This window comes from Gymnodraco acuticeps, unplaced genomic scaffold (genome assembly GCF_902827175.1).
Source record: "Gymnodraco acuticeps unplaced genomic scaffold, fGymAcu1.1, whole genome shotgun sequence".
Taxonomy (NCBI): Eukaryota; Metazoa; Chordata; class Actinopteri; order Perciformes; family Bathydraconidae; genus Gymnodraco; species Gymnodraco acuticeps.
Genome location: NW_022989983.1, coordinates 186671 through 210196, shown reverse-complemented (window position 1 = coordinate 210196; position 23526 = coordinate 186671). Strand labels below are relative to the sequence as shown.

At 42.6% G+C, this 23526-nt stretch overlaps 1 protein-coding gene across 18 annotated transcripts in view; it reads right to left on the bottom strand.

Annotated features, from left to right (window-relative positions):
• Positions 1-23526, bottom strand: part of foxp1b (forkhead box P1b) — a 210224-nt gene that overhangs the window by 51975 nt on the left and 134723 nt on the right. For 15 of the 18 annotated variants that reach the window (XR_004568602.1, XM_034212290.1, XM_034212288.1 and 12 more), the window contains one exon: positions 13690-13818. Coding sequence is in view for 15 of the 18 variants with exons in the window: in XM_034212290.1 (XP_034068181.1) it covers positions 13690-13818 (129 nt within the window). In the remaining 3 variants the exon portion in view is untranslated. Of the gene's footprint in view, positions 1-1163; positions 1625-1684; positions 1918-13689; positions 13819-23526 lie in introns of those variants that run through there. The other 3 variants (XM_034212301.1, XM_034212302.1, XM_034212299.1) reach the window with 3 other exon arrangements.

The window sequence follows — 23526 nt, the reverse complement described above, 5'->3', positions numbered from 1 at the left end:
GTGTTCATGCTCCCAACAACCCAAATATTGAAGCCTTTTTTCTACGTGCAACATTTCAATACTGAATGTTTTTAGAAATATATAATAAGGAGCAACAAAAGACCTTAAACACACCGTGTAATCCACTTGTTACCCTACAGTCTTAACCCTTTGAAATACGAGTGTAGAGTTAATCTTCCTCTCTGGAACACAGAGCGATTATGACCCTTCAAAACAGAAAGAATAAGTGTTTTTTTTCAAGTAAAAACATGTTTTAGAGTGGAAAGCAGCTGGTGGCTCACTATATCACCGCTTAACTATTCCCCGCGTCTCTCCTCTGTGTGCTGCCTGCTGCAGTACAAAGCACAGACCGTCCCTGTAAAGGATATCCCAGTGAGCGCCTCTGTTACCCCCCTCTTAACTCCGGGTACTAATATCTGGTTGGCTATGTCATGGTTTAGAAATGACAGGTGCTCCTAGCCCCTCGCATTGACAGGCCACTGCACAAATAACGCCCCAGCCTGAAAGGGCTAATGCACTACTAATGAACAATACATCAACTTTGATTACAAACTGTCAACCCAATCAGCTCGCACTCCAGCTCTCCCAAACTGCGAGTCTCGGCACAGCTGCACGGCATTACGCTGCCTTGTTTAGACTCCTAAAGTCTCCGAACACTTTGTTACCCCCTGATGCAAGGTGCTGAAACATTGCTCCCAGAAAACAGACGCAGGAGAAGAAGTGAATCACACCGAGTAGTAACGCTCGTTAAACTAGAGAAAAGTCAATAGCTGTCTTCATTGTAAAACCTCAAAGCTGTCACATCCAACTTGGACAAGGAGAAAACTCTGCAATCCCTTTGTTGCAAGCACACACACACACACACAACTTTCCAGGAAGATCCGAGCGATGACATTTGGAGTGACAGCGAGTCTCCAGCGTGGTTTTGTGGTGACCGTGTCAAATATAGAGCTGTGCCAGAGCTGTCTTAATGCACTGTGACACCGGGAGGATTAGGCCATCACCGAGAGCAAAGTCTGACCAGCAACTCATTCACAAATCAGCACAAAACTCCCAACATGGTGCACACAAATCAAAAGACTTTCAGCACATTTTACACACCTTAATCTGGATATATATTCTAGGCGATAATAACGTTATAGTCTGAGAAATAAAAGGCAAACCTGTCTCCTGTTATTCCTTGAACTTTCCATAATTCCAGCAGCATACAGTAACAGTGCAGGATCCTGCTCAACTGGTTAGCTCACGATCAGCAAAGTAAACATAACTAAAACAAACAGAGTAGCATGGGCAGAGAGAAACGTGGAGAAAAAAAGCTTAGATATCTCATACTGTAAGTGACAAACAAGAGCAGCCAAACAAACTGTTGCTACGAGTTAAAGTGAGAACAGCACCCAGATAAACACCAGCAGCTAATCCATACAGATGTTTGGGAATGCAAAGAAAAAGAACATCTACCGTACATGACACCTGTGTTCTGCCTCCAACGTGTGAGCGTCTCTACGGCAAAGTAACAGCCTCTCTCATACCAAATTAACCAATTACAATGACACAACATCAGCGACAGACAGACAACAAAGCCTCCTTCTTACTCTCCTTTTCCCCGGTCAAATTAAATTGTCAAGTTTTTTTACACAAGAAAAGCAGAAGAAAAAAATCACAGAAATCAATCATATTGACAAACCTGACAAACTCCATTTAGCTGGCAGGGTAAACAGAGTGCTGGGCCACGCGGTGTGGAGTGAAGCAGAGCGGAGAGCGGCGGCGAGGGGAAGAGAGATAGAGAGAGAGGGAGAGTGTGTGTGTGTGTGTGTGTGTTCGAGAGAGAGAGAGAGAGAGAGAGGTGGAGGCTGAGGACGAGCTGCTGTGCTGCGGAGGCTCCAACCCTTCCTCGGGATACAGACAGATTGCACGCGCAAGGTTGCTCCCCGGCTGACAAGATACAAAACTATCCAATCAACCACGCCCTTCACGACCAATCACAACCAGCCTTCTAAACATAATCAATTCAAATGGGGCCACACAATAGGGGGGGGGAGCCGCGGGCTGGGCTGCAGGTGAACCCGTGCCTTTGTGTGGGGGCCCCTTTCGAAAAAAAAAGGAAGAGGAAAAAAAAAAAAGACACAGTTGACGGCTGTTAACCCTTTGACCCCTGCCGGGTCTCCGGCCGTGCTTTTGAAACAATGGGAGCCTGAAGAAAAGAGGCCCTTTAATTAAACAACAGATAAGTAAACAGCGGAAAGAAAGAAAACTGGCCCCCGCTATCAGCCGCTTTATTGTTCTGCTAAAGGGAATTGTTTACAGTGGCGGAACAAAGGCGCAACTCATTTCACAAGCTGGAAACAACAAAATGCTCCAGCAGCGCTTTGTACTTTCCCCTCTCTGCTGAGAAAAGAACACATTTCATTCTAGAGTTTAGAAAAAGTATTTATGTGTTGCCTTGTGTGTCCTGCTCTAATGTCAATGTAGTTGCACTAAGTCGTAAACATCAACCACCGCAGCATAAACTTTGTTTTCTTCCACTTTTTAAACACTTGTCCTACAATTTGGCCTCAGACAAGCTAAAACCACTTAACATTAATAGCTAACATTACACCAGCTACAGAAACCAGGCAATCCATCCAACTCCATCCCAATGAGAGCAATTAGCTGTCATAATATCATCACACTCTTTTAACACCCGTGTGCACTCACATAGGGGGAAAGACAGGAGAGGAAACAGGACCCTGCCACCTACTGGAGAGCAGCTGAACTCACAGGAGAGAGGAGGGAGGAGGGAGGAGGAGAGGAGTGCTTATATATTTTAGAAGAAGAAGAACTATAAGAAAAATACATTGCAGAAGTATACAAATACGCAAATGCACAAACATGACCTATTCACATTATTTCAATTTCTGCACTATTTTTATTTCCTTGTATGTCTTAAGTATGTTATATGTTGCACTGTAGGAGGAGGAGGAGCCTGTGACCTAACATTTTCATTGCCAGAACTACGTTACAGCTATTGTGCATGATAATAAAGCTTTTGAATCTTGAATATAGGCTTGAAATTCACACCATGTGGCAAAACCATGTTTCTGCTTCCGGGAGCATTTGGAGATTGGATGACTTGCACCTCTCAAGCATCCACACACAATATGTCTCTTTATGTTGTTGTCCCCATTGGGTCTCGAACCAGTGACCATCCAGTCAGAAATTCCTACAGACTGCAGCCCAGATCTATAACCGTCTAACTGAACAAACCCTAACCTTTTCCTAAACCCCACTTAGTACATGACATTCTGTAGTGCATAAAAACAGAAGGAAATGGAGTAGCTCTAACGATAAAATAACTTGTGCAAGCCACTTAACAAAGAGGCAAAAAGGCATGAGGCGAGATTAACACCTCACTTTGTTAATTATCATGACAATAAACACAGAGCCGGATGCTAAAACACAGCTCATATCAGCAGCGGCTATAAACCCTCTTGGCCGAGGATGAAGGAATGCATCTCGGGATGCGTTCCAGTCCGCAAACACACTGGTAAAATACACAGAACAAGCCACCGCTCTCATCTGCTAATAACTAACAATGAGCTCTGCTAAGCTGGCCTGACCTATATAAATTATTGACTGGGACACCTCAAGTTTCCAAAGTGACAATTCCAATACATATCATAGTGAATAATTAAGGGGGGAAGAAAAGGCGCTTTTACTTTCTATCTGACACCCTCAAGATGGAAAAAGACACACACACACACACACACACACACACACACACACACACACACACACACACACACACACACACACACACACAACACACACACACACACACACACACACACACACACACACACACACACACACACACACACACACCACACACACACACACACACACACACACACACACACACACACACACACACCACACACACACACACACACACACACACACACACACACACACACACACACACACACACACACACACACACACACACACACCACACCCACACACAAAGTGGTTTCGGCTACACTCTTCTCCCCCGGCACTCTCCCTGGGTGGCATGTCGGCGTATTCTCAATAAAACACCTTCTTAGCAGTAATAGGCCACTGTTCTCATTTCAACGCTCCCAAAGGCCTCATGATAAATTTAGCAGGCGCACAGTTCAAGCTTCTCCTCTCACACACTGTCTTTCTAATCCATTGCCTCTGTGCCTGCGCCATGTAAAATAATTACACGTATGTGTCGATGTGATACACACGGCGTATAGATTTTTTTTTTTTCCTTCTTCCATGCTCACATCAATATCCTTGAGCCTTGAACCAGGCGTCCCCTGTGATAGTTTACAGAGCGATTGGGTTCCTGACAGAGTGGATGACATTATATTTCCTGCTTGAGTTAGAGTGAAAGTATGAGTTAATGTCTGGTCTCCGCTCCGGCTCTGGCTAAAGATAACGACTCGCCTCCAATTACAAAGCCTTTCCCGAAAAACACTAACACGGCCAGGGAGTAAAGCTGCGCCGACATGCCAACTGATGTCTCAACTGCTACTACAGAAAGAGGAGGGGAGAAGGAAAAACTAGAGTTGTTCCTTTTTCTCGTAATGCTCCGGTGACCTGGACCATTGTCATGAGAAAACAAACAGTGTGTTTCTGTGTGTGTGTGTAGAGTAAATCATTGTTTACTGATGATGGGGAGTCAGCAGGGCAGGTGTGGGACCGATATAAATAACAGCTGCTCCATATAATATCCCCAAGGCTGCAAAAATAACTTTGACTGTAGATCCACAATAGTGACCTTTTTATATCTGTGTATATTATTTCTACAACACCTTCAATCAAGACTTTTTTTTTAGACTTGGCTTTAAGAACCCACATTTGAGTTTGGTGACCCACTCTCATGCAGTGACATCATTCAGGAGGGTGCTATGTAATTTCTGCAGACACACAAGGAGCTTTTTGAAGAGGGGGAATCTTTCTATTCTGAAGTCACAACAAAACTAAGAGTCATCGGCTCTGTTCCTTTAGGGCTGAACATGAAGTTTCACACACTGGTTTTGTTTTACTTCACTTGATGTTTAATGCCATTCAAACTGAGGCAGCAACTCAACTAAGGAATATGCTCATAATTGATTCATCTTTTAGTTAATAATATCTCAAATATCCCAATTCATCCTTGTGAAAAAAAAATTGTGAAAAAGGTCCAACACAGTCTGTCATTACTTAAAAGAAAGTCTATCAAATTAAGTGATTTGTATTTTAGACATGACACCCATATAACAACCCTATAACGGCTCTATTACACTGGGATTACATCCATATTACACCAATGTTACACTGTTATAACACCCATATTAAACCAATGTTACACTGTTATAACACCCATATTAAACCAATGTTACACTGTTATAACACCCATATTAAACCAATGTTACACTGTTATAACACCCATATTAAACCAATGTTACACTGTTATAACACCCATATTAAACCAATGTTACACTGTTATTACACCCATATTAAACCAATGTTACACTGTTATAACACCCATATTAAACCAATGTTACACTGTTATTACACCCATATAACACCCCTATAACAGCTCTATTACACTGTTATTACACCCATATTAAACCTTATTAGACATTGACACAGCCTGTCAAATGACAGTATCCACAATGATATGGAAATAATTTAGGGATGTTTAGAAATCCCTTAAGCCAAATACAATTATTTGATATAAAATACATATAAATACAGGAAATATCTATATTTTTTAGGTGGAAAGCAGGAGTTTCTGCAATTTGTTTGCATTAAACAAATATATTCACTTTTATATGATGATCAGAATAGTTGGTTCATTTTATTTATGTTGGTCAGATAACGTATCAGTTAGTCGACGTATCATTGCAGCTGTAATTAAAACCGCATTACTTTACATTTCTTTCTGTTCCATTGTTATAAGTCAAGTGAAACTTGTTTTGACATTGTTGAGTTTTATCAATTGTTGGTGCTGTGTTTTTTAAAGTAATATTACAATAAAAGGGTATTACCATAGTCATGACATGACAGTGAGCTTGTGTACAACATACAGTACCCATACTGCCTCTGAAACAAGTCATATTACAGTGAATGAAGTTATAACCCTGAAGCACCGAGCAGAGTTACAGTAAGTCACGCCTGAGTCACACCGTTATGGCTTTGGTTATTCACTTTTAATTTCAGTATTCCGCAGCACATTGTTTAGTCAGCAGATGTGAACTGTGTATTTGCAAAAATATTTCCTGAGGTGCTGATGCCAGCCGGAGTATAACGGAGCTTGTGTTTCAAAATGTGTTCCATCGAGTGTGGTTTTTCACTTCAGTCAAAACAAGAACACTTTAGGGTTTGAGTGCTCGTCGATTTGAGGAGGTGGGGAATTTCTGACTCGACTTAGTTTTATGAGATTGAATCGTCTTCAATCGTAAAACTATATTAACACACCGAAACGAAGAACTCAAGTCATTTTAATATTCCATTAGACTATTTCTGGAGGGGCTGTGGAGATATAAAAATACGTTGACTCCATTAAATCTCAAGCCACAAATAATCTCTCGACTTTGAGAGGCAATCACAAACATATGTGTTTATAAATACACTGAATTTAACCGGGTACTAGCAACTCTGTCATGTGGGTGGCTCTTGTCATCACTATTTAAAGAAAACAATCAATGCAGGATACCCACTAATACCATGATAAACTGTTTGGCTAAGCTTCTCTGTGACATTTTTAAACAGAATTTGTTAGATGGCCCTGTTTCCAACACTAACCAATAATATCGCTCATGATAATTCCAGTAGGAGTCCCAAAACCCGGGAATGATTTTACTCCCTACAGTTCCCTCATCTCAAAGTCAACATTCATTAAACGCGCTTGTAGTTAGATGCCTAAAATAAGGTCTGCGGTTATACTATTGCTTTAGAGATAAAATAGGTGAGTAATTAGCCCACTCATGAAGGTCAGAGGCTTCTATGTGTCATAAAAATTACGGTTTCTAACAAGCATCTAAATGAGACTACTAAACATCATCAGGCGGAACATTAGTAGCCATTAGCTTAGCGCTGGTGATGAGAAGTCATGCGACCGTGATGTAGTTTGTTTATTGCCTGACGTTAGCTTTTTACTTCTGGCGATTGCATTTACGGTTCAAAAATCACAAAGTGGTGTTAATATGTGGAGATTATCCAGTATAACAAAACATGTTAGTGTCGTATGTGTTTGCCAAATAAGCAATAATACAAAGTCCAATAGAAAAACCCCATTTTCTTTGTTAAGGAAGCCCTTGCGATGCTAACTTCGGGGTTACGATTTACCCAACCCTAACCCTACAGATGAACCCTCTCAATGTTAACTTATTTAATGGTGTAAAATCATATTAAGAGTGGGTGTAACTACATGGATGACTAGGTTGTTATGGTGAACTGTACATTGTCCAACACAAACATAAAACACAACTCCGAACTATGTCCTCATGCAGCTGAAGGCCTTTCTGTCGCTGGATCCCTATCAGGCTGTCTGACTGAGACAATATTTCCAAACAAAAAGTGAAAATGGAATCGGAGGCAGTCAAAAGTGCGCTACGACAACACCCCGAAGAAAAATGGCATTGTGAGTTTGATGCTGACTTGACTGCACCTTGCAGAGCTGTTAGTGTTTATTAATGCTATGGTTGACTGCATCCATCCATCCTTCCACCCCTCCGCAAAAGGGCGTGTGAATCACTCCAAACAACACACGCTTGACATCAAGATATAGTGCCAGAGGACACAAAGACACAACACATTTTAGGGGGAAAGTGTGTGTATTTGGGTGGATGACTGAGAGGGGTGGAGGGTTGAGAGGGTTCACTGCTTGAAGGGAAACATCAGGCCTCAAATGAAAAGAGGGTCCTGAAAATGGTAAGTGGCTGTGGGCGCTGTGACTGGAGTCAATTCGACAGTCATCGTCTTGGCTTGGAAAGAGCTCCCAACGCAGCAAACCCCCCCCTTCCCTAGTTTCTGCTTGGCTGCGTGGAATTGGGACATATGACTTCATTCTGACAGGATTAACCCAAACCTGGTTTTAATCTATACAGTACACATAATACATTTTTACAATATGACAAGAAAAACAAGCAGCAAAAGAGATGGGGGTTTCACGCGAGCACCGATTGGTCTATTGCACTGATCATTCTTGACAGATCGTATCACCTCAAAGCAACGCGAGTCAACATGAGGTTTCATTACAGCATCACCTTGAGACTTTTTACAAGCACAACGAGATCAACTCAGTCTGAGGATCACGCACACTACTGATGAAGTGTGTGATTTTACTTGTAGAGACACTTCCCAGACTGAAAAGGGGAGTCTTGTAGATCTCAACAGTTGCTTTGGCGCACGTGATATGCTTCCCTACGATGTGTGTTGATAAAGCATTAAGTTGTCAAAAGTATCTCATTCAGCAGCTGACTACCTAGCCAGCTAATTTCCTAGTTCAACCATGCTGTTTTGCTTTACTTGTCAGATTAGCAGGCTGGTGGCTAGCTGCAGCACTGTGTCTTATCACTCTGCAAAGAATGCTAGCTAGCTAATTATTGTCTTATTTGACTAAACCTAAATTCATCAAACTCAGTGATAGCAAACACGCAGATTGGCTACTAGTCCACCAGTATTAAAAACTGGAAAATAAACATTTTAACCCATGAAATGTCACATAGATGGTACGCTTGGTACACTGGTACAAACGGTTTTAACAACACAAAGCTAAGCTAACTGACTGCTTGAAATTGTATTTGTTTTAGACATTTTAGAGACATGAGTGTTGGCAAGCTCTTGGCTAAAAAGTAATTCAGCATATTCTCAAACACTTTCTTAAAGTTAGCCCAAACCATTTAAAATAAGGTACAAACTATGAACACTACGAACACGTAACCTGTCAAATATATCTTGCTAACTCTCATAGCTGGTTAATATTAGAAATCTTAAAATAGTTGGCAAGTGAACCAATTAGGAGTTGGCAATGAGAATCATTCTGTCTCTCAGCCCTTTTGTCTTTTAATCTCCAAAATGTACCCGAAAACAAATACACTCCTTTTGTCTTGGTGCGGTCTCCCTTGTGTAAAGAGAATCTTGATCTCACTGAAGCTAACCCAGAAGATTAATTCACCGTCACCTCGCCAGTGGGCTACCACTGCTTGGCCACTTTGGGCCACTTGCCGGCTGGACTTTGGGAGCTCCTGGAAATGCTGCCTCAGATCGCCCCGCAGCGCTGGCTGAGCTCCAGCTGACAGGCTTCGGCCTAGTGCTCTAATGACTTACAGATTGGAGCGCTGTGGTATACATGTGTCAGGACAATGCCATGGGCCTGCTGCAAAAACAGTAGGAGAGGGAGAGAGAGAGAAAGAGAGAGAGCCAACGGCTTCTCCCCGTCCTGTCAGACAGAGGCTTGGCCCCTGGATTGTGTCACATCACGCTTACCCCCAACAGACCACAAATGAAGGATGTGAAGAGCAAATGTGGGGAGGAGGGGCGCTCGACAACTTAAAAGGCTTTCATCCTGTAAACTGAAAAGACATTATCTTTTGACCTGGAGATGCCCTCTGTGAGGCTGTACACTGTGGTGTGAAAACAGAGAGAAAGAGAGCAAGGGAGAGGAGGAACAAAAGGAAAGCAGCAGAAGAAAAAGTGTGGATTGTGGCTTCAACTGGTAATAGTACAGATAAAAGAATCGTCGGCTGGAAATGTTTTGAAGCATTATCAGTCGATTCTCTGTGTCTGAAGAATAACAAGTGATGCACCTTTGACATCATGGAAATGTTCAATGCTACTTTTATCAGCAAATAGTGAACAGTGTGTCTTATTTCAAAAGAAAAGGCCATCACTTTATTATAACACATATAAAAAACAATGAAACCCAAAGTATACAGATGTTCTTTTAGGTTCAGATTGCTACAAAAGACACTTTAAGATGAAACAAAACTCTCAATAGTAAGTAATCCTTTTCCTACCCTTCCCTCATCAGCTCTGGATCTGGCCGTTCATGTATTCTCATTTCAGAACAAAAGACCATCCCTTTATTACAATAAGTATAAAAAACAATGATACCCAAAGGATAGAGACACTCTTTTAGGTTCAGATTGATTCAAAATAAACGTCTTTAAGATGAAACGAAGCTCTCAATAAGTGACGTTATCATTTTCCTACCGTTCTCTAGACTATCAGCTCTGGATCTGGCGGTTCATGTGTTCTCATTACAATCAGCGCAGATGCACTACAGTCAGCAAGCAGTCAATGTGATTCAAGCAGCGTCCATACAGGGAACTTCAGCTGGCTGCACGCCATACCTCACACTGTACTGGTGACATGAATAATGAAGGCCAATCTCAGGCACAATCCTGGATGGGAAACAAGCATAATCTGGGTTTTACACAGAGCAGAGACACCATGTTGACACAACATCTTCATCCCAGCTGAATGCCACATAATCCCCTGTAGGAGGCGGATACCTACCTGGGATCTCTCCCAATGAGGTTGTAGTTAACCAGCGAGGCTCGGAGCGCAACGCCTCAAACGAGCTTCAAATCCCCCTCCCCCCCTTCTCCCACCTCGGTGCTGGTGGACTATCAGCGAGGGTCCGACAGTGTTGTTCCTAATTACCTATTTCTCCACTCCTGATCCTGCGGCTGGCATAATTAGTTACCTGGGGCTGCAATCCAATTTGAAGTGATGACAAGAAAGTGATCCATGAAAAAGTAATAAGTTAAATCCAATTTCAGCCTGCCTCTAATTAAATGCACATGGAACTAATGAGTCAAACCCTACCATTTCACTGATAATGGTAATTAGCGGGGTGGGAGTTGCCGGCTCTCGTCGCCGTGCCGCTGTAGGTGTGAAGCGCAGAGAAAAAGTAAAAGCGGCATGGATTCCTTTAATCACATGTGTCCTTCAGTCAATGTAATTTACTGGCTTTTTGACCAGTCAAGTATGTTTAGCTGCTTTCCTGCCTGCCTAGCAGCTGTTTGTATATTGAGCCTGATTAAAGTGCCTCTAGGCTGCCGAGTACACAGCGGAGGCATCTTCATCCAGAGGCAGAGGTGGGCGGTGTGTGGGGGGGGCACCCCTGTTGGAGGAATAAAACCAAAGAGCCATTTAATGCTGATCAAGGATCCTGAGGCTTGTTTGACTCGTATTTTTACCCTCCTTTTACCACTCTACGCAGGTCCATTTTTCCTCTGTACATACTGCGCTTCATTATTTTTCGACTTGAATGAGAATGAATTGGAAAGTGAGTCACATCTCCAAATGAGTAAAAGTCTCTCGGCACATCTCCTCGTGCCTAATGGGAAGACCGCTGAGATGAATGGAGCACCTGTCCGCAGATCAGGTGCTTTTATGGGGTGTCAGCACACAGCCACGTAATTGTTGGATCATGTCTTTTGATGACCCAGCCCGGCTCAACAGAGAATCATTATCCCGGCCGTGTGATGCATAGTGGATGTTCTGTGTGAAGGGGGCTCCTCTAGGCACGGGGTTTGTTCTTAAAAGAGGAAGTGAGATGAAGGAGATGTGTTTTGTGAAAGGGAGAAAACAAGAGGAATCTCAACACCACAAGTGAAGAAAAAAACAAATGCAATCCATCCTGATGTTTATGTATGAGCGCTTGGCTTTTTAAAAACTGTGTATGTGCATGTGGCGGAGGTTGTGTTTAATTAGCAGAATATGTAATTCCGAGATAAACAAACACTTGTCTGGACCTGTGGCTTTTTCATAATGGCGAAATGTAACATGCAACATAAGAGAGCAGCCAATTTGCGGATACTACAGCAAGCTGGTGCTCTCTTCACAAGAACCGAGCGATAGAGGGGAGAGGGGGGGGGAGAGGAAGCCAGGGAAAGGGCCCGACTCTCTTTTCAATAGCTGAGTGACAGCTTGGCCAAGCTCTCTGTATACATTAATAAATTAGTATTTTAATTTTGTCTTTGTCTGCAGGAGATGGTCTAGTACTTCACTATGTACCAACAACTGGCTGTACGCTGGAATCTGCCGTTGAGGGTCCCCTCTGTTGACCTCTGCAGCACAATTCCCTGGCAGGCTGGGGAAACAGTTTAGTTTTGATCCTTTCGACTTATTTGAATCCTGACAAATATGCACACAACTGAAAGGTCATCACAGTCATACTTCATCCTCTGGAGCTATTCCGAAGACATCTGCACAACAAAGAGGCTTTTTCACAACCTGACATTAGACCTAGCTGCTACAATAGCTCATTAAAAAGGGGCCCCAAAGGGATAGTAAGGGTATTAAATATTATATATATACACACATAGAGAACGGGGCCTCCGTATTAATTACCAAATATGCCCTGAAGTCGTTTGCAATTTCACACCGACACAAACAACCTCTCCTTGTTCAAACAAAGATATACATGTCTGAGGCAGCTGATCTGAAATTAACGTAAATATTGCATCAGATATCCATTCATATTACAATCAGAGGCAGATGACACAAATAAAGAGATTTTTTCCCCCTGTTTTTATTTGTGCATCACAAAGGCATCCATCCTACAACTTCTCTAACTGTCCCCACTTCTCACACTTTGCCTCCCACTATTTCACCTCCGAACCCTCCACCTGGATCCCCCACCCCACCCATGGGCTGCTCCATAGCACCTCCTGCTGCTGATGGTAGAGACCTGCCCCCCACTCATTTCTGCGTGGGATGTGTATGGAGCAGTGCTGACAGGCAGACAGGATAAGCATGGCGTCTCTGACTGGAGTTGTTAGCCAAGCTGTGCAACTACAAAACTGAGTCCGCTCATACACACCTGAACTTTTGAAAGAACATCCATAACATTCATCTGTTTGCAACTTATATCAATATTCAAATGACTTGTAAATAGAATATTCTGCACTATTTCTATGATATTTGATTTACTTGCACTATTATCTGTTTTATTGTGTGGCACTGTTGGAGGAGCCTGTGACTTAAGATTGTCATTGTCATAACTACACTGTAGCTGTGTACACATGACAATAAAAGCCTTGAATCTGAATCACAGGTATTTATGAAATGTGGATTTTTCTTGTGTTGTTCTTTGCAAAGATTCCTGTCCACACCAGCACTGTTTCAAGTCATCGCAAAAACACAATTGACACCATGACAAGAAATCTCACCTCATTTGAGAGCCCTCATAATGGATATAAGAATGCATTGCCACTACGTCTACGTCTAACTGCAGTGAATACGGAAAAGGCTCTTCCACTTCAGAAGTCAGGATCAACCACACACGCTGATGTGTGTTACTGCACTGGAATGAGCTCATGTGATCTAATCTGGCCACACAGAGGCTTCTCCAACAGTCTGGCCTACAGTATATATTTCACAACAGCATCCCATCCTACATACCGCTGCTTCAAGTCAAGAATGAGATGACGCATTCTTTGATAGTGTGTGTGCAGCTTAATCACACATAACGCTGGAGCGTACACAACTGCAAATGTTGCACAGCCAATTTGAATTTCCTGTTTGCGAACTTAGCCCAGTGCTGTGCTTTTTCCCTGCACACTGTGCTCTAGTGAGAGTTGCATAAGTTCACATCGTGTTTTTTATGATCAACCACAAAAGGCGAATAACAGAGCAATCTGATAATCGCAAGTAAATAAATGAGAGAAAGTCTGACGGTACCTGAAGGCTCTGCTGCTTGTCGTTGGCTTTGGGGGATTTGCGACCAGTGATTTGTTGCAGTTGTTGTTGTTGTTGCTGTTGTTGTTGTTGATGCTGCTGGAGGATTATCTGCCGAGCCACTTGGAGAGCCTAATAAAGAGAAATACATTAAAAAGATTCAGTCAAATAGAAATCCTAGAAGCAGATTTGCTAAAAGTCCCTTGAGGACACTTTGATGCCTTAAGAGAGCAGATGTATCTCCTTACAACAATATGCCCTTGGCCTTCTGATGGATAACAAACAAACATTAAGAGTTTTCAGTTAGAGCTGGAATAAACAATCCCTGCACAAACACACCAGGAACAATGCTTAGATTAATTCACAGAGAGAGGGAAACAAATCCTCTGCTGAAGAAATATTTATCTGCATTTACAAGTAAACACAAAGACACCATCAGTGCGTTTGATCCTCCTTTAGCTCGGTCAAACTCCCCAAATAAAAGGCTTTACGGCCGCTTTGAATATCTGTTAAAGGACACGGCCTTCTCAGTGGAAAACAAAATACAGTGCAGTCACATGTTTATTGCTCCAGCTACTCCCTTTTCCCTTAAGATAAATAATCAAACATGCCATCCAGAGCAAACAAAGCTGGAGAGAGCCGGGGGGAAAAAAACACAGTAGGTCTAGAAAACGGTCAGCGATACCAAGAAAAGCAAGCGTTGTGTTCCCACAGTGAGCTGGCCTGCCTCACACCTCCACCAGTAAACCATCTGGGTAAATAACCGGCCTCATTCTTTCCGTGTTCCTCAGACGATTGCTCCCACAATTAAACAAACAGCCGAGCTCATCCCGCAGACAGACAAGCTCCCCGAGTCTATTATATGAGAAGTTCAGAAATTGTAAATGGCAGAATGATTGAGAAAGATAAGCACAAAGAAAAAGTTGGAGCGACGTGTGAACAAGTGAGCGAAACCTGTGTGAAAGTGAGATATCTTCAGGGAAAGGGCAAATGGAAAGCTCTGTGGACGGATGGAAAGATAAAGATAGGTCTGAGAGTCGGCCTTAGTGCGGGAAAAGTCTCACAATACTTTAAGACGGGGAGGCGAGAGACAGTTAGGGTTTGGAGCCAACAGCTGTACGACGGTCTGTGTGTGTGTTGACCCTCCCAAACACACGGCTGTCGGACGACATCATACATATGACCACAGGCTACAAAGAGGCCACACTCCTGGCATTTCACCATGCTTAGCTTTAAAGTGTTTAAACTATCTGTCTCTGTCTGTCTCGCTTTTTTTCTAAGCTGTTGTGTGAAGATAAATCACGTATAAGCAACGTAGCTCATTCTTCATGCCTCCGCTTTGAATTTGAGCGTGGGGGGAAGCCCCTTATGTAAGTACACTCATAAGGAAAGGGCACAGATTGAAATGATGTGAGAAAGACAATAGTCATACAGTCATATAGAACATGATGGTATTTTTTTTGGCACATAGTGAAACCTATAAATCATCACAACATCTCATATTTAAATATCAAAAAGATGTTGTCGAGCGTCATTAGGATTAACTTTATTTAATTTTTTGTATTTAGCATTTTATTTGGGAAGACGTTCAACGTCACTTCCACTCACAATAAAAGAAAATGTAAATAAACGATACAAATAAACACAGAATGAGACGATATTGGTCTCTGAATGCATTGTATTGTTGTTGACTAAAGAAAATACTAAAAAAGGTAAAACAATATTGGTGTTAATAATATGATTTGGGAGATGTGTAATTTTTTTAAATGACAATCTACCAAGAATGTTGTTGTTTTTTCATTGAAAGCCGCCGCGACATCATAAAGTGAGAACGAGAATCTCAATGACTCAATGATACACCCAGGGCGTGGTATTACGGGCACAATGAAGAGTACACATAGTGGCTGTTTTCTTTTCCTTGTAACTGATGACACATGCAGTACAATGTGTGTGTGTGTGTGTGTGTGTGTGTGTGTGTGTGTGTGTGTGTGTGTGTGTGTGTGTGTGTGTGTGTGTGTGTGTGTGTGTGTGTGTGTGTGTGTGTGTGTGTGTGTGTGTGTGTTGGAACTAAGACAGTTGAGTCAACAGGATATGATAGGAAGTTCAGACAATTGGATGAAGAAGTCTTTCTTCACTGTAATCTTCCTATGATGCAAAGCTAATCAAAAGCGGCATACTGTACTGTATATATGCTCAATGGTCGGTTACTATAAGTAAATAAGGTCATGGTGACATTGTTGACAAAGTGGGATGTTACAGAGTACAATCATATTTTAAAAATGACTAGCTAAAACGTTTTTCTTGGCAGGATTGTAAAATAACTAGTAGCCCAATTTCATTAAACTCGGTGGAAGGGTGTTGCATGCAAGTACATTTTTTGAGCAGATCCGAATCAGGCTGGATACAAAAATTATAACTAATGAACACACAAAATTCAGAAGAATGACATTCCAACACAGAGAATGGGATTATTGGATCTGTCCTTTGTGAGTGCAATCCTTGTTCCTTGTTCCATTATGTTACTAACTAACTGAAGACAAATATTCACGCCTATGTTTACCGTCTTTGGATATTTTCTTTGGTAACAATGGGAAAGTTAATTGAACATGGCATAATTGTATGAAAGATAGCCTTCTACGGTTCATGTCAACAACTTCATTGAATTAATCTCCCAATCAAAGTTAGGGCAGGTATTATGTGATCAATCACATGCCGTGAGTCTGAGTCCCTCACCCTGTTCCAGTCCCGCCTCAAAACCCACCTCTTCAACTCTGTATCCATAAGCCCCCCCCCCCCCCCTCTCAACCAACTTCCTCCTGACTGCTTTTCTGTTTTGTTTTCTTTCTTTGTGGTTTTGTTTTTGTTTTGTTTGTCTACCCTCCCTCCCAAATGCAAAGCGTCTTTGGGTTCAATAAAAGCGCTATAGAAATATAATGTATTATTATGATGCCTGCATATGGCGTCTCAATAACTCTACAAAGACACAAGATGAGTAAAGAATGTTGGTAGCAAGAAAGAACAAAAGGTGAGTGAGCTGAGAACCTGTGTTGTGAGGTCAACGCTCCACATTTAGGAATGTTGCCGTCATGTTTGTATTTTAAAAAGGCCACTAGAGCTGGCATGTCTTTGAGAGGCCTAATGCTAGGCTAAAATAATCTATTGTTAACTGTCACAGCGGTGTTTACACAGCACCCACTCCTCTATTTCAGAGCACTCCCCCTCCTCCTCCTCCTGGAGAATGTATCTTCTTTTGATCTTCCATTCAAAAGGTACTGGACTCTTGATGGATATGTAAGTGTTAGAGCTGCTACAGACTGATATGATAAACACATCTGATGTGAGGGATAAGGCATCTGAAGCACAGAGAAAGAGAGACAGCATGTTGTCTAGGTGCTAATCCAGATTAGGTGACAGATTAAGTTAAACTGATCAATTAAGAATGTTTGGATATTGATAACTACAGTCAGCCTATAGTGGCACCAATGGCATGCTAATAGTCATTTTGTGTGCTATGGCTACACACTTTTGTGTTGTCATTTCACGCTATGGCAATACAATAAGATGAGGGCAATGTGCTCTGAATGTATAGCGTGATGTAATAAAAGACGTAATGTATGGGTGGGTCAAACAAAGCCTGTTCGTGTCCCATAAAAACCAACAGTCAACAGTTGTTGGAACAAGTAACGAACGCAACTTTAACAACAAACATCTTTATTTGTACTCAAACCATGACCTTTTCCTAACACTAAACAAGAAGTTGTGTTGCCCTAATCTTATCAGGTAGGGATGTTTGAAATCCAGTTTTGTAACCATGTGTTAAAAACCTCCTCCATGATTCCATATGTGGCGGTTAACGCTGGCGAAATATTTTGTAACTTAATTTACGTAATTGTTTAAACCCAAACCGTAAACCTGGTGGTTTGTTTGAATTATCAATCATAGCCAAATGTATAAAACAGCAATAATGCATTCGTATGTGTTAAGTAAGGAGTGAGAACTACGTTAAATGATACGCACAAAAACGCAAAAACTAGACAAAATGGCTATTAATCTAATAAGATCATGTTGATACGGTAGATTGCCCCAATAACTATATATAGTTGCATGGTCACATGGACGTAATCATACTTTAACAAATTATATTGTATACTTTTTATTGCATTAAGAGTGAGTTATGGTATTAAACAGGATTTGTGATATCGTGTGTCTTGATACATACATTGGAGGTGTTTAAGTATACAAGACAGCAGCCCTATTATAATCCAAACTGAGGTTGTTTGGGAGGCAAGCTTGTCACTGGAATAAGAACATAAATGCAGATATATACGCCTACATCCCCCATCAGTGTTTCCGTATGTGTACATGCACACAAACACACACACCATGTAGGGAGTGAACCCTCCAGGTGCTTTTGATTAGAAAACAACCTCCAGCGCATGACAAAGGTTTTTATCAGCAACAAAGCCGGCACAATTTGGTATCCTTGTCATTTCCAGTACTCTTTTATATTCTGCATTTCAAATGTGTTCAAAGTTCACACCCTCTTCCCCTCGTTAACGCAACTTCCTCAATAAACAGGCGTTTTTTTATCTGCATCTACTTTCACACCATATTAACGGATAGAGGCAGGAGCGTCTCTTACGTCCCTGGGCTATCACGCTGTGATAAGGGAACTGCTAAGTACTGGATGTCTTTATGTGCAGTCTGCACATGTGGATTATTTACAGGCTTTGGGGTTTCCTGCTGCTAAAGCCAGCTCTGGGTGTCTTACAAATCCCAGCTCAAAGCATTGCCACACAGTCAAGTCTGCTCTTTGCCGAATCCCTCGCTGCACTACGACATAAAACAGACATATTCCAGATACGTCGCTCTTTAATCTCATTGAATGCAACTTTAACTGACCCACAACAAATCCAACTGTGAGTAACGGAGCGGGATCTGAGAGAATTTGCCTTAGCACTCGTGTCACATTCTCTAAATGACAGACGTATAAGAAAGGGGGTGTGAGCTGAGGTCACAAGAAGATATAGAGATGCTGTTAAATGCGTAGTGGGGAATCATTCAGGGTTTCTGGAGTGAGACGGTGAGGAATGGGCCACCATTGTTTGTTCAGTCCCATCAACAGAAAGACCTCTTTACTTCTTTAAATGTCCAGCTCCTCTTGCCACAGCTGGGAAAGACCTTGAACATGAAATGGTTTCAAGCAGATTGCTCCTAATTGCAGGAAGATGTGCGAGCAGGTGTAACCGGATCCCTGCGGCCACTCAGAGAAAGGGAGACGAAACGAGATGTGCATCTGCTCGTGTGTCTGCACTCGTCTGTGTGTGTGCTTCGGTGTATTTACTCAGCGGCCACGTTTCGCCCGGCTTTATTAGTCAGGAGAGTGTGGCTCAGAGACAGCCAGCAACAACACGACTAATAGGTTAGCTCTTAATGTAGTCCGGCTCTGAAGACTCCGGGCCCTCTGTGGGGTTGGAGCACCGGCGGCCTAAATGTCAAGGTTACTGCCGTGACTTTCTGACTGATGGCACGTCTCAACTCACCTGACATTTATCACTTCTGCTGTTTTCTTTTCAGACACAGGACCCTCTTCTGCTGAGTGGGAATGGAGCCAAGAAGCCAGCAAGGTGGTTGGATTGTCTACTTTGCTTTGGAAGGTTGCTAACTGAGTGATATTAGAGTCATAGAGTCGTGTGATGATGTCTTTGTGTAGGCTGACTGGTAGATAGCATCGCAAGGTCTGGGGCAAACGCATGTTTATGATACTTAACGAGTTTTGTTCAGCAGGATAACTCCACATATTAACACCATTAATATTGTTAAGCGTAAATGCAATTGACAGATGTAAAAAAGCAACGTTATGCTAAACATGATTTTCACACGTTTCCACCACAAAGCTAAAAGGCAGCTAATGTACTTCGTGATGATGTTGAATAGTCTCATCTAGCCATCTCAATACGATTGTATTTTACCAATAGCCCTTATTTCGGGAATATAACAAACAAGCCATTTAAAAAACATTGACTTTGAGACAAGGGAGCCAGTAAGTGCTAACAAGCTAACTCTGTTGGCAGCCATGATAAGAGCTGGTTGAAGGCAAAGAAAAGCTCCACTGCTTCTCTCTTATCTCTTTTAGCATGAGGACCAACAACAATGGAGAAATCTTTATGGCGGCGACATTTAAAGCAACACTTCATTTGGTGACCATTAATATCTGCTGTACCATTTAATCATGCGTGATACATTAAAGACATCCCTCTTAGAAAGTGTGATGTTGTGTCCTCCAGAATTATTCTCCGTTACATCTTTCGTTTGGACATCAAAGTGTTTGGGAAAAGGACAAAGGACAATTTTCTTTTCACTTCTTGACCTCGGTTCAGGATCTTCTCTCCCAGTCCCTAGATGTACGTTGCTAACATGCTAAGCTAATGACAATTCCTTCGAGAGGCTGCCCAAGGAAACATCCAATCATTATATAAATTATAAGTGCTATTGTAGCCAGTGGCAATCAATCCAGAGAAATATGGTTCTTTATTCAGCATATGACAGATGGAAGAAGTGGTGTTAGGGAGGTGTTGACTATGCAAACACATAATAATTGAAGTCACTTGGAATATGTGTCGTTTTAATTGAAATGCATATCATTTTTTGTATTTCTCGGCTTGGGGTGATTTTTAAACATGCAAGCGGATAAGCAGTGAGGATCATGTCTATTTATATTAATTGCATTTTTTTGCCTCTTTTTCCTCAGTAATACAGACGTTTATCTGCAATGCAAAGCAGGGAAAGTCTGGTTCCCCTGTAGGTATATAATTAATGCCATTTCCAAAAAGCCACTCCACATGGAAAACAGGCCCTGATGCTCAAACCTTGCGCATTACAGGGTCCTCGCAACAACACTCTCCAGTCTGTGTTTAGATTTCCAAACTAATTCATGTAGAATACATAAATAAATCAACGTTTTATACCCACTTCAAACCATTAGATTCCCTTCGCTGCACTTTTCAACTAATCTATTAATATGTATGACAACACTAAACATTTAGAATATCCACGTTTAAACAATAAGGCAGTGTGTGTGCACTCACATAAGACACAATCTGACTTCACTAAAAAGCACATTTTGTTTGTCCAACATCTCCCCCTCTCTCCCGTGTACCCCACCCCCTCTTTGCTCTCTTCCCATAACAGGTAATGCAGCGCCCTGACTAATGTTTTTTAGCGCAAAAAAATGACTGTAAGAAAAACAAGACGAAAGCAAAGTTATTAACTTCGAGTGGAGATAGAAGAGAGGGGGCTGTGAAGCAGGACTGATGATGGAGGGTGGGTCGGGGGGGGGCAGACAGATGGGGGAAGAGAATAAGTGTGAAGCAGAGAAAAAGAGAGGTAAAAGGGAGATGGAAAAAGACGAGACTAGCGAAGGGGAGGAGGAGGGTGCAGGAGGTGCAGAGGGGAGGGTAAACAGTGCCCCGACCGGGAGGTATCGGGCGCTCGGAGCCTGGTACAGAGGGGTCCCCCCCCCCCGCCCCCCCCCACCAACCACCCAACCCGAGGTCAGCTCAGCTATGCCGGCCTGACAGCTTCCGTTTCTGTGTGCTCGCCGTTTGTTTGGATTCCCCCAGCCTTGCTTAGCCAGCAGCTTAACAACAGATAGCTGAAGAAGGCCTCCATTGAAAGAGCGGCCGGGATCAGAAAATCACACCAAGGAGAGTACACAAGCTGCAGACCAAACACACAAGACACAACACGAGCACACACACATGCAAATGACATGGATTGTCAGAGTTGCATATGCTGCAAACGAGAGCACGACAAATAGGCTTTTGCTCGCTGCAAACAGCAAAAAACGCATGCAAAACACACACACACACACACACACACACACACACACACACACACACCACACACACACACACACACACACACACACACACACACACACACACACCACACACACACACACACACACACCACACACACACACACACACACACACACACCACACACACACACACACACACACACACACACACACACCACACACACACACACACACACACACACACACACACACACACACACACACACACACACACACACACACACACACACACACACACACACACACACACATACACCCACACACACACACACACACACACACACACACACACACACACACACACAGCTTATTATACCAAACAACTTCCCGGGATGATTAAATAACTGAGAAGATCTGAGCTAAAGCATTTCCGTCCCCCGCCATTATTAAATGAATGTTGTGTTTATTACAGCTTTAGTGCGGTGTAAACGCATAAACAGCCTCCCAGAGTACAAGAGGAGCTGTCAACTAAATATTGTTTCTCTCATGAGTCGCTCTTCCACCTCAATTACGCCTTTCAACTTCGCAGGCTCAGTATGATAAAGTGGCAGTAAAAATCATTCACATTAATACACCATTGTGCATCTGCTGCTAAAGGTAATTAAAGAAGTAAATGACTCATAAGAATAGACATATTAGCCGCAAAATGAAAGGCAACTGGGCTGCCTCATGAAAATATGTACCATTAAGATACTGCATTTTCATATTGGGGTAATCAGCTCCACTAGCCTGATGCTGATTTAATCCACTCCAGTGGAAAGTCTATCAGCGCACAGCCGCGTGTCACTGTCTACCCGCCAAGAGCCAGGCAGTCTACTCTAGCATTGCCTGTGAATGGCTCCACTAAAGGAGAGAGGTCACACGCAGACACATCAGTCGGAGGGGCATTCAGTGCTTCGGTGTCATTTAGAGGCAGATGGAGAGAAAAAAGGATGGGCTAGAAAGAAGATGGGGGGAAAGTAGCTGAAATGATCTGGGAACAATGCAGCGGGCAGATCTCAGCAGCCCCTCTCTCCCTGACCTTAGCTTTGTGTTCTGAGCGTTTGATGCCTCAGGATGCCCACCACTGAATACAGCGATAATATCCGATAAGAGGCATGCCAACTGTGCTGGGGTACTTAAACGGACTGTTAGAAAAACGCGCACTCCTCCCGCGATTGCCTCTTTGTTGGAAGTGTTGCATCACTTTGGTATCGGGGAGTGTTGTGCTTGGGAAAACGGGAGCTTCCAAAAACCCAGCGTGAGACCTAGAACACTGTGAGCGGATTTGATCATGCCTGAATGATATTGTTTAGAATGGGAAGCTCTGCCTGCCCGGGTCTCATAGACGGAGGACTTATCGATACGCTCGAGACTTCCGGGATACGACCGGTAAAACCCCCTTAAATCTTCCAATTGAGTTGCTTTGAATATAGATGAATGTAGTCCACACGCAGCTAGAGAATAGAGCTGGAGGGTGGAGGAGTGATGTGGTCCACAGTCAGGGAGCGTCACAGCGCTCGAGGCCTGGACTGATGGCCCCGATGTCAGCTGACCACTGTTCAGCCTCTGCACCACGGGGCGCCATGATTAACTCGCTGTGGATGCAAAAGTATCTCATCTAGATGAATAATCCCACTAATTATCAGTACAACAGACAACAAGCGTGACACCGCCCTGAGCTTGTTTTGACTCTTCCCTTGGAGATGGATTTGAAAGGACATCTGGCCGAAGAGCAGACGAGTCTCCTGTTTCATGAAGACACTAACAGTACGATCTTAGAGCAAACACATCTTCTTACTGAAAATGAAATGCTGTATTGAAAGAACTACTCAATGTTTTCGGGGAAAGTGTCACACACAATGTGAAATGACTCTGTTACAAGTAGAAGTCCAGTATGGAAACAATACTAAGTAAGTCTAAGTAGCAAAATGTACTTTAAGTATTAAACGTAATAGTACCAGATGCAGAACAATCTT